We start from the raw sequence: 13,960 nt of genomic DNA, 5'->3' as shown, positions 1-13,960 counted from the left end.
TAAATCTCCCAAAGCATCACAGAACCAGAAACCTTGTTTCCCTTCGCATCTCGGCGCCTCCTCCTCCTCCCCCCCCCCTCGCTCCGATCCAGCTCGCCGGCGGCGATGTCGCAGGCGGCGGCGGCGGATGCGGTTGCGGCCGCGCAGCCTCAGGGGCGTGGCCCGGCGGCGCGGCAGGGCGGCGGCCTGGGACAGAGCATCACCGGCATCGTGCGGATGGCGGTGTTCTGGTACTTCGCGTCCAAGTTCTTCGGGCCCAAGCGGCCACCCGCGGAGCCGGGGATGCTCATGTCCAACCTCTTCCAGAAGGGAGAGCCAATGGTGAGAACGCCCTCGGCCTTTTGGTCGCTACGTGCGCGAGATTTTGGTTGGAGATGCGTATTAGGTCTCTATCGCGGTTTATTCGTCGGTGCCGCAAGTTAGGGCAGTGGCCCTTAGGTGGTGCAGTGCGGTTGATTGGGTTCCGTTCTCTCCGATGCTAAGATAGTATAGGGTTTAATCGGAGGTTGTTTCGTTGCTGTGATCCGTAAGTTGTTTTGTTTATAGCTAGTGGGTGCTGTTACGCAAGAGGCGTGCTTGGGGGCTGATTAGTGGCTTCGTTGCGGAAGCTTTGCGTTTGGCCGTTTGAGTGCAAGTACGATGTTTTTGAGCCTGGAGATCACGTGAAGGTATTGGTGCTCTGCAGCATTATTCCTTTTATTGTGAGAAAAAAGATAGTACCTTTGGCGTGTTCAATTGGATCTCAGGAGGCTAAACTGACGGTTGCTCAAGATTTTCCGAAATAGTACAGGGTTTTGTGGATTTTGGTCATGACTGGATGCCACCGAATTCAGTAAATTGTGCGAAGATGTGTGGTGTTTGAATTTGTTAGAAGACCGGGAGTGGGGGTGGGTGGGTGTGTTAAAAGGCCTTATGTTTAAGCTGTATAGATGAAGTTTAGTAAGGTAAAGTTTGGTGATTGATGTTGGTGTTCTGAGTACCGTGTGAAATATTCAGTATGTTGTCAGTCATTTCTCTTGTTCTGAGAAGTAATTTTCTGGTATTTGTGCTTGCACTGTTGCTGAAGGCTTTGTAGATCATAATTTAAGTCATCGATTGAGGAGATAATCTTGTGGTCAAGTTGACCATTCTGTATGCTTGTTGCTTTTCTTGTTGACTCATTAGACCCTAAAATAGACGCAGATTAAATGCTGCTTTTGTTTCAAAGATCATGAAATCACTCACTTTTGATGTCTCACTGGCTTTCTTTCTTTTTGCTAAATTTGCATACCTTGCATTTTTTTTACCTTTTAGATGATATATGTGTTAAATTATATGGCAAGCGTTCAAGCTTTAGCTTGGGCCTGCCCTTAGTCATTTGATATTTGTGATTTGCTAAACACCAATTGCATGGTGGCTATATTTCTGCAGGATATGTGGGTGTATTTATCAGAGGATGAGAAGTTCAATGACTTTGCTAATGAGGACACACTCATCTGGCATGAGACAAACATACCGTATGCAGTTTGGGGACCTGGCAGTACCAGAACACGATCATTAGCATACTATCCTTCAGAGGTAGGATAACAATTAGTAACTACAGTAATATTACACACTTCCATGATACTATCCGTTGCTGGTTTGGACTAATCTTGTATTTGGTGTATGTTGTTGTCACAGGCTCTCAAGCACAATGGCTCTTTGTATGCTCATGTTTACTTTGCCCACTCGGGTTACCCTGTGGATCCTACTGATCCTGAATATGAGCAAAAATCTTCATTTGGGAGGACACATCGTATGGATTTCGCTTTCATTGCACAAACTTTCCTTTATATTGATCTCATATTTGTATTGTATGGAATATTAATTATGTCGCACCTGTCATTTAGCTGTCGTGGCATTCTTGCCGAAATCAAAAGCCGGTAAAAAGAAGAGCTTGCTTGGAGATTCAGAGGAGTCTGAAAAAAAAGCACCACCTAAGGTTTCTATCCTCGTTCATTGTTGTTCAGAATGTGAACTATCAATTCGTAGTATTGATAATCTGCAGAACTAACAAAAGCCACATCATGATTTGCTGCAGGAGAATAAAGAAACTGGTGATAAAGATGAGGGTCCAGTTGAATATATCGCATATTGGAAACCAAATGTAACAATAAATCTTGTTGATGACTTCACACGGTATTCACTATATCAAACTCTGTTTCTCAGTTTGATCTGTATGGTATTTAGGATTTTACATGACTATGTCCTATGTTCCTTTTTACTTGTGACATTGACATGACTTATTGCTTTTAGATGAAGTACCAGTTATTAATCAGACCTATGGGCTGTGGCACATTGCCATTCCTATATTATATAGTTGTCAATTTGTATTGCTTCATTAATGTTCAACAGAATGTTTACATTCAACTAGATTTACGACAACAATTAAATGGGATGGATGAATTTGGATTTCAGATAGTCTGCGATTCTCTACGAGGGCCACCTATAAGAAGAGATAGTAGGGGCAGCCGATGGAATTAGTGCATCTAAAGGAACCAACAAGAAGGCTCCCCTTAATTTTTTAAAGTTACTAGTGATCACCTGAACTAGGAGAAAACACATGTGAATCTGGTGTAGAAAACTGGTTCCATTGATGCTAATCACAAACTGATACTTAAATTATATCATGGGTACATTTAAGATTCTGCTCAGTTTATTTTTTACATGGATGAGACTCCCATGATTTTAGTCATCACAGCATCAAGTTTTGCACCTTAGACATTTTTTTCATATGCTATTCGCTTTATACATGTGGTATCAGCTTTGCTGTTGATGTGTCCTCCTTGTTTTGTTCATCTTCTCTAGAAATGATTGACATTCCCCGGTTTAAACTGTGCAGGTATCCCCACAATAATGTCCCTGCCATTGTTGCTCCATGTATCCTTAAACTGACAAATAGTGTGATGCTATCTTTCTCTTTTGTTATAGTTTCACTTTAGCTTGAAATATGCATGTGCTGCATACTAGCTTCTTGTTACTACCCTCATCCTTTCATAATTATTCACTTAAAGTCCATTGCTTATAGCCAACTTCTGGTGGAATGTAATTTGTTATTCAAAATACATTCTGCAAAAAAGTAATGATTCTTTAGTGGGGTTGGCACGTTTTTCCTTTACAATAGAGATGCAGATTTGAACGTGGATCCAGCTACAAACAACTACTATCCTACTGTATTCTTCAATGAGTTTTGGCTACTGAGGGATAAATTGATAGCACTCAATGAGACTGTGGAGGAACTGGCCTTAAACCTCGAAGTTGGTCCTATTAGCATGACCAAATGGCAGTTGTTTCTACAGATTGAGCAGTCCTTCCAAGTTCATCGTAGTTATGGAAGTATGCTTGAAGGCGAGGCTGATGAACTCAAGGTACACAATTGAAATACTTAGTTCAATTTTTTCTGTAAAATAAAATTGTTTCTGATTAACCAAACCTATTCTTATTTTTTCTGAAGAATTTTTTAAAAAACACTCATTTCTTTGAACCTCTATAAGTGCAAGAAAAGAGTACACATACTTTTAGTGGACTTGACTTTTTTTTCTTCTATAGTGTGAGAGTACTTTCTGTTCAATCCAGTCGCTCCAGATCTGAAACTAAGTTATAATGTTTTCAATCAATCAGTAAAAGAAAACAGTAAAAGCACAAGATGAAGCCCAAATGGTAGAATCTCTAAGTAAAGGATCTAAGCAAGATTATGGATTTACACAATCGTGGATACTATAATCCACAAAAAAATGTGAATACTCTAAACTGCAGTCATCTGAATGCTGGCATTTCTGAATATATTGTGCTCTTTTTTTTCTTTGGGAAACGAATTCCCTTGCACAATTCCATATTGTTTGAGGTGCACTTAATAAATATTTATAGTTGTCTACTTGTATCTTCTTGGGATGCGGTTAGTGTCGATATTTGCTTACAGTGCCAGTCAGATACTGACTCTTGACTTCTTTTAAATTGCAGAGAGTTTTCCTTGAAGGAAACCCATATCTTCTTGGATTGACCATGTTTGTTTCTCTGTTACACTCTCTGTTTGATTTCCTGGCTTTCAAAAATGGTATGTGCACTGTATATTTTTTTAATACAATGTATAATGATAAGAATTACTATGCATTATAATAAGATAATAACCCAGTTATTTTAAAATCTTTGGGTGCTGTTGTCAGATATTCAGTTCTGGAACAAGAACAAGTCTATGGAAGGTCTATCAGCAAAATCTGTGGTTCTGAATTTTGTGTGTCAACTTATTGTTTTCCTGTACCTTCTTGACAATGACACGTCATGGATGATCCTTGCTAGCTCTGGAATTGGAGTGTGCATTGAATTTTGGAAGATCGGAAAAGCAATGCACATCGAGGTAAATGACATATATGGTTCTCTTACCCCTTATGATCATTTTAGAAAGTAGAAAGTAGAAATTGCTTGGTCTTGTGATCTTCACTTGAAATTAAATATTTTTAGCAATGAGCAAAGAAGTGCTTGACAAAAGAATGGAGATAATCAAGATCACAAACATAAGAAAGATTTTTAGTGTTAGTTATTTACTGCAAAGTCCTTTTGTTTTCCCCCTCATTGTTCAATTACAGTACCAGCTAGTGTTTTATGCGTTTCCAAGTGCACTCCAGAGCTATGACCTGGTTTCACTCCACGCTGAACTACTGCCATTTTTACCAGTCTGATGTCATCTAATATGCCAAAACAACCAAGGGTTAACAATGGCAGTAGTTCTATTTTGCATCTATCTGATGAGATCTTATGAAATAGAGTAGAATTGTATGTCTTAGTTTACCTCTTTTACTAAGTAAATTATTTCTTTGGTGGTGTCCAGATCGATAGAAGTGGGAAGATTCCCATGTTGAGGTTCCGAGACCGTGACTCATATGCACAGAATAAGACCAAGGAGTACGATGCTATTGCAATGAAGTACCTGACCTATATCCTTTTCCTCCTTGTGATTGGTTTCTCCATCTATTCACTTAAATATGAAAAACACAAGAGCTGGTACTCATGGATACTCTCTTCTATGACAAGTTGTGTGTACATGTTTGGTAAGGAACTAATTCAACTGTCTCCTTAATTCTTTGCGTGTGATAATGCACAATAGCAATGGAGCTTATGTATGCACCTTTGTGTCCTTCAGGTTTTATTATGATGTGCCCCCAACTATTCATCAACTACAAGCTGCAGTCTGTCGCTCATATGCCATGGAGACAGATGACCTACAAGTTCCTCAACACTATAATAGATGACCTTTTCGCATTTGTTATTAAAATGCCAATGCTGCATCGTCTCTCAGTTTTTAGAGATGGTGAGGCAAACTATTACTGTTTTAGTTAATAACTACTTGTAACCAAAGGGAAAACATTCTGTTCTTTGTACATGTCATTCCTGGGCATTTCTTGATTGTTAACTAGCCACTTTCTGATTTATATTGGCAGATGTTATCTTCTTGATATACCTCTACCAGAGGTGGGTATATCCGGTTGACAAGAAGCGTGTCAACGAGTTTGGCTTCGGAGGCGAGGATGAACCGCCACCCCAGCAGACTTTGGAAGGAAGTGATTCAGCAGCCGTGGCTCAGCAAACTGAGGCCGAGGCAAGCACGGAGGACAAGAAGACAAAGTGAGCCTCCAGTCCAGCGCATTTGATCATCCAAAGATAGAACACGTCTTGGCATCACCAGCCGTTTCTGCCAGTGGGCGTGAAATTTTCTTTGCTGAATTGGAACGCTGGACTTGCTACGCTTCGCTGAGATGCTGACCAACAGGGCACACTCATACATCGTCCTGCCCTATGGACTGCGGGGGAACAGTCACACTATCACCAATTACTTTTATGTTTGTTTTAACAACCATTGCTAGGCCATCTTCAGGGATCCTTGTTTTATTGGTTTCTGTATAATTTTTGGTTTGCTTGAAATATACATAACCATTTGCTCGTAGTTTTGTCATGATATATTTTTCCTTGTAATGTGGTAAACGAAGTGCCGAGTGCACCGAGAGGCAAAGATGACTAGAAGAAGTGACACGACCTCGAATTGACTGCACCGGCCGGAGTAAACCCGTACCGTTGGTGTGTACCGATCGGAGGAGAGGCATCGGTAGATGGGTGGTTGGGTTGGTGTTAAGAGTTGAAAATTTGAGGTGAAATGACGACGAACTGTTGCCGGGGACACGATGCACGGTGGAGGTCGCCGCCGTGTGGGAGGAGTGGCCGACCTTCCACCTGCGATCAGGCGAGGATCTGCCTTGCTCGCTGGGTCTGTTTGCCACTGACCCGCTGGCTATCTACTGCGAAAAAGGAATCTCCACGATAAAACACGAGAACTATATATGCTTAGATCTCTATTACATAGAACGTGAGCTGATTCTTGTATCACCTTTTCTTCTACTCCTATTTTATTTAATAAAAACTCTAAATTTAAATAATTTATTTATTTTTACCATCTATCTAGATATAAGACTTGTTTTATTAATAAAAATAAATAAAAAAATTAGAAGAAAAATTAGCCGATAATTTCCTTATAATTTTTCAGATCTCATCTGAAATTAAGCTACAATATCACTTCCAACGTATTGTTCAACATCGCTCGAATAGCATATTCACATCTTCATATATTGAGTTTGTGATTGATGTTACCATGTTCAATATTTATATTTTTGTTGTAACATAGACACTTAGCTGTATGATTAATTATCTTGTTAGTATTAATATAAATAACGATACTTATGTAAACACATCACCTCTCCGTCTAAACACATGTGTCACTGCAGTTATAAAAAGACCGAGGCCCCTCATTGTATATGCTGTAACAATGCCTAAGATAAATCGAAACCGAATTTAAGCTTGGAGTTGCTTCAGCTACAGTGAAAGTGTAAAACCTTGTAACCTAGCTGTATATGCTCAAATCTCGGGTGCCGGGCTGCACCGACAAGGAAAAGGCAGAAAGATTTCGGCCAAATATTCATCGCAATCGGCAAGGTTCGCATCAACAAGCGCAGGAAGTGCCCGTCTCTGTTCGACGAAGGTGCACTCGCTTCTTCGCCGGTAGTAGTAACGACGAATTATGCCGATCATGGCAAGGCCATTCGCGAGACCTCTCTCTCTTATCAAGCTATCATGTCTTGCCGAGGCCAAATGGGAGACCGATTGCATGTCAACAAAAAATGCTGTCACCACAAAAAAACTTTCAGAGGCACTACTTGCATGCGAGGGTTTGGGCTCATCGTTCGTTCATGTGACATGATATTTTGGACGCATTACACATATGTCAATTGATGCTAGCATTTTGAAAGGACACCAACGTTTTCCAGCATTATATATCGTCTTTTTAGGAAAAATAACATATCTTAATGGCATTACTGAGAGATCTAGATCTGGCATCAATGTATGCGTGTTAGTGGCCGAATTATATGTGGTAGATCAAGTGGACAAGCCTGTTCGTGGCATGCGAGAGGAGTAAGTACGTCTACCACAGGATGCGCAATGCCATTCTCTTTGACTTAACATGCTATTTGTAGATGCTATTTGTCTGAACCAACCTAAATGGAATGTTATCCTCTTGCTAGAAACTAAATCTTCTTTTCTGACCATGAGATGTTGGCATTCTCCACTTGTCAAGGAATGCCAAGGCTCACCTCAACAAGTATTGTAGCATGACAGTGAATTTTCTGCTTATGTGGGCACAAAGAGATTAGCGATCGTATTTCTTCCTATGCTTTTATCTCTAAATTTGCATTGTGCTGTTGAGAAATTAAGTTGAAACGTGTCTTCGTTTGTATGTGATGAGTTATTGATAACGTTGAATTTTAAATAATTTTAGTTGGCATGAGCTTGTTTGTGTGTAATCTTATTTATGACTAATCAAAGTTTGAATTGAAGCAGACTGTTTCAGATTTTAGAAAATTATGTTTCAATGGAATATCTGATGTGTGAGTTTTTGATCACACCGGATAGTCCGGTGTTACAGTGAAGTGAGCACCTGAGTATTTTCAGTACTGAAATAGAAATGAAAGCAAATATCGGATGATCCGACGATAGACTTAGAGAGCGTCGGAGTATTTTTTGTAGAGAGAAGATTTTTGGCGTTAAGTTTGAATATGTACACCGGATGGTCTGGTGTTAAGTTTGTGAACACCGGAGAATATGCCATACTTTTTGTTGCAGAGAGGTTGCAGAAGGGTGGTTCAGTGGATTAGCACACACCAGATTATCCAGTGATGGATATGAGATCACCAGAAGCTTCCACCAGACATTTTCTTTTAGAGAGCAAAATTTTCTTGGAACAGATAGTGTTACACTCACCGGATGGTCCGGTGTTTAGGAGCAGAACACACCAAAATATCTGGTGTTCATGTTATTTTGCAGAATATGCTCTGAGTTGAAATTTTTGATTTTGCACTAACCTGGAGATGTTTTGAAGTGTGGAGAAATATGTTTGCTTATTTCATGGTGTATAGGTGACGAATGCAACTTGACGGTTGACAGTAGGTGATCGGGGCTAAGCAGGTGCTTGATGTTAGACGATCAAGGAGGGTCGGATGGAGTCAAGGGTAATCCTAGCTATACATATGAAGGTCAAGCAAAGTATGAAACGAATAATAAAGATGGCGTATTGACAAGGTCAAGCGAAGGGGATACCGGTGTAAGTGACAATGTGGCTTGAGGGATCGGGAGCGGAAGAGACTTGCCGATGGTCAAGATCACAAGATGGATAACACGCGTCATCATCAGAGCGCTTGCTTCAGGTGGAAGCAAGTGGCGGCTAGTCACGCTTTGAGAAGCGTACTAAGGTTTCACGGTTTAGCCTCAAAACATGGGAGGATTAGAGGAGTACATGAAACCATCATAAAGCTTGCATCGAGGCAAAACTAAGTCGTAAAGGCATCGAGGCCGTCCGACGAATGGAAAAGAAAATGGACCAAAATGCGCTCTGTGGTAGTTAGGAGTGTACTACAAGAGATCGGTATTTTAGAAAAAAAAACTAGAAAACTCATGTGTCAAATTTTCTAGGCCTATAAATAGAGGGGTAAAGCTATAAGAGAGGCGGTATCAGCCATTTGAGCCCCTTGTGCACCCATATGAGATCATTGTACTAGAGTTTTAGAGGAGAGCAGGATTAGTGCTTAGACTATGTAATAGGTGAGAGTTTTAAAAGAAAAATCTTTGTAATCTGCCTAAAATAAGGCTGACCACTTTGAGTAATAAAGTTTATTTTGTTACATATGCTTGAATTCCCCTTCTTCTAGTTTCTCTCTCTTAGTTCCCTTGCCTTAGTGTGCAAGTTTGTCCTTTTAGTGTTTTTTTTTGTTTTTCTTTTTGAGCTAAAATTTTAACACATTGGGAGATTGTTCTTCTTGAAGCTAAAAGCATAAAATTCAATACACATGCATATGTGATAGGGTCTTGAACCCTTGCCTTTAGACTATTATCTTAGAGATCTTTTTCACCTGGTGTTCTTCTTTTGATCCTTGAGCGATATTTTCTTAAGATTCAACCTTCGTGTGGGGATGAGTCATTGATTGAGTTGCTGTGGAACCTAGTGTTCAATTCTAACCATGAAACCTACCTTTTGTTGAATCTTTAAGTTTGGTTTTTGCTTTTTCTGTAACACTCTGGACTCTCCAGTCCCATCTCCGGAGTCACCAAACTTTCTGGGTAGGTGCATTTTTTCTGCTGCGTGTTTTTGTTGCGTTCTGCTTTGATTCTCTTATAGAGGTGCGTTGAGTGATCAAATAGGAGAAGATTATCAATTTCACAAGAAATCTGTTAAGGTGCCTATTCACACCCTCTAGTCACCTCTCGATCCTACAATTGGTATCATAGTCGGTTTGATCATTTGTTGACCTTAACCGGCTTTGATCCGTAGGCGATATGGAGAGAAGTGAGAAGATTCCGCTATTTGATGACCATGATTTTCATAATAGAAGGTGTGTATGGAGGCTTATCTTCTAAGTCAAAGAAGTGCAATATGGGAAGTAGTTGATTCTAACTACGAGATCCCTACTGCTCGCATGACTCAGGTTCAAATCGAACAGTATGAGGTCAACAATAAGATCAGAAATATTTTGTTCACTAGACTGAGTTGGAATGAGTTTGATAGGGTTCAACACATTCGTACTCTGAGTGTCTTTTATGAAGGCACTAATCAGATTAAGGCCAGACGCCAAAGCACATACAACCAAGAATACCAAATATTTGTGCAAGGCCTCGGAGAGTCTTTGAATGTGATGTTTGCTTGCTTTGATGGGATCGTTAGCAATCTTTAATCAACTGGTGTTTTGCCCTATTTTACCCTATTCTGACCATGAGAGAGCGATCAAACTTCTCTATGCTCTTGACCGTAGCATATGAGAAGTGAAGATTTCGAGCATTGAAGAGTCTCCAAGTTACGACACATTGACTTGTGATAAGCTCTTCAATAAGCTCAAGTCCATCGAGATAGCCAAGACGGCTCGGATCGGTCTCGGAAATCCCCTATCTCAGAATATAGCGTTGATTTCTAGACCTAGTGGTGGAAATAAGTTTGTAGCTAACTTTTCTTGTGCTAACACTTCATCGAGTGTATTTGCTTTGTCTTCCTTGGTTTCTGTCATAGAGGAGTAGGTGGATGCGCTGAGTGATAAGGATCTTATGTTGATTGTGAAGAAGTTCATCCGCTTCTACAACAATTGTCGAGACCGAAGGAGGGGTGGTTCTCGTGCCTGCTTTGAGTGTAGTGACACTACCCACTTCAAGGTGGACTGCCCCAATCTCAAGAAGAGGAAGGACGGTGACCACGACTACAACAAGCATAAGAAGAAGAACAAGAAGCCCTTCTTCAAGAAAAACCATGATAAGATGACCAAAAAGGTGACCAAGACAGCTTCTAGGGCGTTCGTGGCAGCTCTCAGCGACATTGACACCTCTTTCAGCTCAGAGGAGAGCTCGAAGGAGAATGAACCGTAAGCAAATAACAAGAAGAAGGCTAAGGATTTCACTGGCCTCTACTTCATGCCAGATGACAACAACGACAACAACAACCCCGAGTTGGGTCCTTCCAATGTATTGCCTTCCTACGACTAGCTTTCCATCCAAGTTGATATTTTGAATGATACTCTTGTTAGCCAGAATAGATTACATATGAAAGTTGTGCGTAAGTTGAAGGATCTTAGGCCTAAGTATAAGTCTGTCTCTACTGAAATTGCATGGCTTAGGTTTATGCCCGATGTTGAGATGTGTGAGAGTTGCCTGATTGTCATGGTTGAACTTAGCAAGCTTCGTAATATGCGTGCTCAAGTCGCCAGTCGGCTTGAGAGCGTCGAGAAGAAGCTCCTTGGGGAGGATTCTAGGTCTACTCTCTTAGGTGCTTGTAAGAATTATGCTTTGCTTGCAAATGATGTTGAATTGAAAGACAAGTGTCCTAAGGAGTTAGAGTCTAGATTGGAGAGTGCTGAGAGTTCTAAGGATGTGCAACCAAATTGTTCTACCTACATCATCTTTCATGACAAACTCAGTTGGATTAGAGGGCAAGTTAAAAAACTTTTGACTGAGAATGAGTACCTCCTTTCTCTGATGGAGAAGTGCTTAGAGGGTAAAGGGAAAATGAATTTGATCTTGGCCAAGACCAAGATGTATGCTGATAAGACGGGTTTGGCTTTTGGGTTAGGTTTTGAGAGGGTGACTTACAGTGTGGAGAGTAAGACTGTGTTCACCACACCTACTACCCTAGAAGCTGAGAAGTTCAAAATCAATGCAACATAACAACCCATCAGGAAACACATTTCTCAACCCACAAAGAAGAAATCCGCACTACAACCCAAGAGAGTTCCACAACTTAAGATGAGAGAGCCTGTGAGAGAGCATCGAGTGACCGACAGACGAGTTCTCGAGAGACACTACCACTCACCTACTGCTAAAGAGAGGTTCACTTGGTTGAGTTTTGCTTTCGGCGTAGGATAGATGAGCAATGTGAGTGGAAGTAGAGCACCTAGGACATGTACCGCCCCTCTGTTAGTGTACATGAGTCTTTTTTCTCGCTTCTACTCACAAGTCCCTAGCACTTTTCAGTTTCTTCTTAGAGGTGTTGTCCGACGTGAATTTTACCATGACTCATATGGTTTTGGTCCACGTGTAAGAGGCTTAGTCCCAGCGCATTGGTGGATCACGTTTTCCTCATCGTGGTACTCGCCCTTAGCGTACTAGACCTATTTTACCTGCACATGCTTTTACTACTTCAAGACGGATGACCTAATACTGGATTCCAAGAGAGTTATGACTAACCCAAGTACTGAGCCATCCACCTATTATTCTTCTCATATGTAGGTGACAGGTGGAGGTCTGGAGAACAAGTGGCTCATTGACTCTGATTATTCGCGCCACATGACTGGAGATTCATCATGGTTCTTCAGCCTCACCCTCGTGAAGCGACATGAGTACATCACATTCGGGGATGATCGGAAAGGAAGGGTGAAAGAAAACGGTATGGTAAGGGTGAATGATAGTTTCACTCTCAAGAATATAGCTTTGGTGGAGCATATGGGATACAACATTCTCTTTGTATCTCAGTTGTTGATGAGGACTTTGAAGTGCATTTCAAATGTGATACTTCTCGAGTTCTTGATTCTTTCGACGTTTTGATTTGCAAGATTTCTCGAGTTGAGAGAGTTTTTTGAGCTAATTTTTCTAAGTCTCTTGGTTCCTCTCATTGTTTGATTGCTCAATCTTCTTATGAGCTTTGGATGTGGCATAGGAAACTAGGACACATGACCTTTGATTTGCTTACTCGTTTGAGAGCCCTAGGCTTGATCTGAGGATTGCACAAGCTCAAGTTTGAGAAGAATTTTGTTTGTGCTCCTTGTCGGCATGGCAAGATGGCTGCTACCTCCCACCTACCAGTTAATCTGGTGATGACTGAACGACCAGGAGAACTTCTTCATATGAACAATGTTGGTCCTTCTTGGGTTCGTTCGGCGGACGAGAAGTGGTATATTCTTGTCATTGTTGATGACTTCTCTCGCTACTCTTGGGTCTTCTTTTTTTGTGAGCAAGGATGAAGTGTTTCCACACTTTCGGAGGTTGGCTTTAAGATTGTTCAAAGAACTTCCTGGTGCATTGAAAGCAATTCGCAATAATAATGGCACCGAGGTTCAAGATCTCTTTGATGATTTCTGTCTTGAGCATGACATTGAGCATTAATTTTCTGCCCCACGTGTTCCTCAGCAGAATGGTGTGGTTGTGAGAAAGAATCACACTTTGGTGGAGATGGCTAGGACGATGCTCGATGAGCATAGGACTCCTAGAAAATTTTGGGCTAAGGCCATTAGCACAACGTGCTACATTTCCAATCGAATTTTCTTGCGCTTGATCTTAAATTTGACTTCTTATGAGTTACATTTTGGGAGAAAGCCGAAGGTTTCGCATTTGATAGTTTTTGGGTGTTGGTGTTTCATCATAAAGTGCGACAATCTTGACAAGTTCGAGTCATGTTCTTCCAATAGCTTTTACTTAGGGTATTCTCTTTGTAGTTATGCTTACAGAGTTTATAATCTTGACATTAACACAATCATGCAATCCTGTGATGTGACTTTTGATGAGTCAACCTCCTGTGCTAGTTCTGTCTTTAATTGTGCAGATGATCAGGAGGTGAGCAAGAGCATATTTGTAGATGGCGACCTTCCAACTCTTAGTGATGACGAGAATGATCCACTACTTCCCTCGACCACACTTACTCCAGAGGTGGCTACTACTTCTTCTACTCCAGCAGAGGGTCTTGCAGCCTCTACTTTTACTTCAGCTGCTTTCGAGCCTATACCAGCAGCGTTTGAGGGGGAGGTACACTCAAAGCGTGAGGCCCCTCAACACAATGGCGACACCCTCCACAGATGATAACTGGTGACATAAATGAGAGGGTAACGAGGTTTAAATTTGTTTCTCATGCTCATTTTACTGATTCTACATTTGTTAC

The 13,960-nt window shown here is 41.0% G+C and overlaps 1 protein-coding gene across 1 annotated transcript; it reads left to right on the top strand.

Annotated features, from left to right (window-relative positions):
• Positions 1-5,956, top strand: LOC133924273 (uncharacterized). Its single transcript, XM_062369734.1, has 12 exons — positions 1-321; positions 1,411-1,557; positions 1,660-1,774; positions 1,869-1,960; positions 2,060-2,157; positions 2,861-2,898; positions 3,151-3,386; positions 3,979-4,072; positions 4,182-4,372; positions 4,844-5,063; positions 5,156-5,323; positions 5,454-5,956. Exons 1-12 carry the CDS (start codon positions 106-108, stop codon positions 5,639-5,641), a joined length of 1,803 nt encoding a protein of 600 aa, XP_062225718.1. The 5' UTR covers positions 1-105; the 3' UTR covers positions 5,642-5,956.
• The last annotated feature ends 8,004 nt before the right edge of the window (positions 5,957-13,960 follow it).

This window comes from Phragmites australis, chromosome 7 (assembly GCF_958298935.1).
Source record: "Phragmites australis chromosome 7, lpPhrAust1.1, whole genome shotgun sequence".
Taxonomy (NCBI): Eukaryota; Viridiplantae; Streptophyta; class Magnoliopsida; order Poales; family Poaceae; genus Phragmites; species Phragmites australis.
Note: the sequence above shows the minus strand (reverse complement) of the source record. Positions and strands in the feature narration are given on the sequence as shown.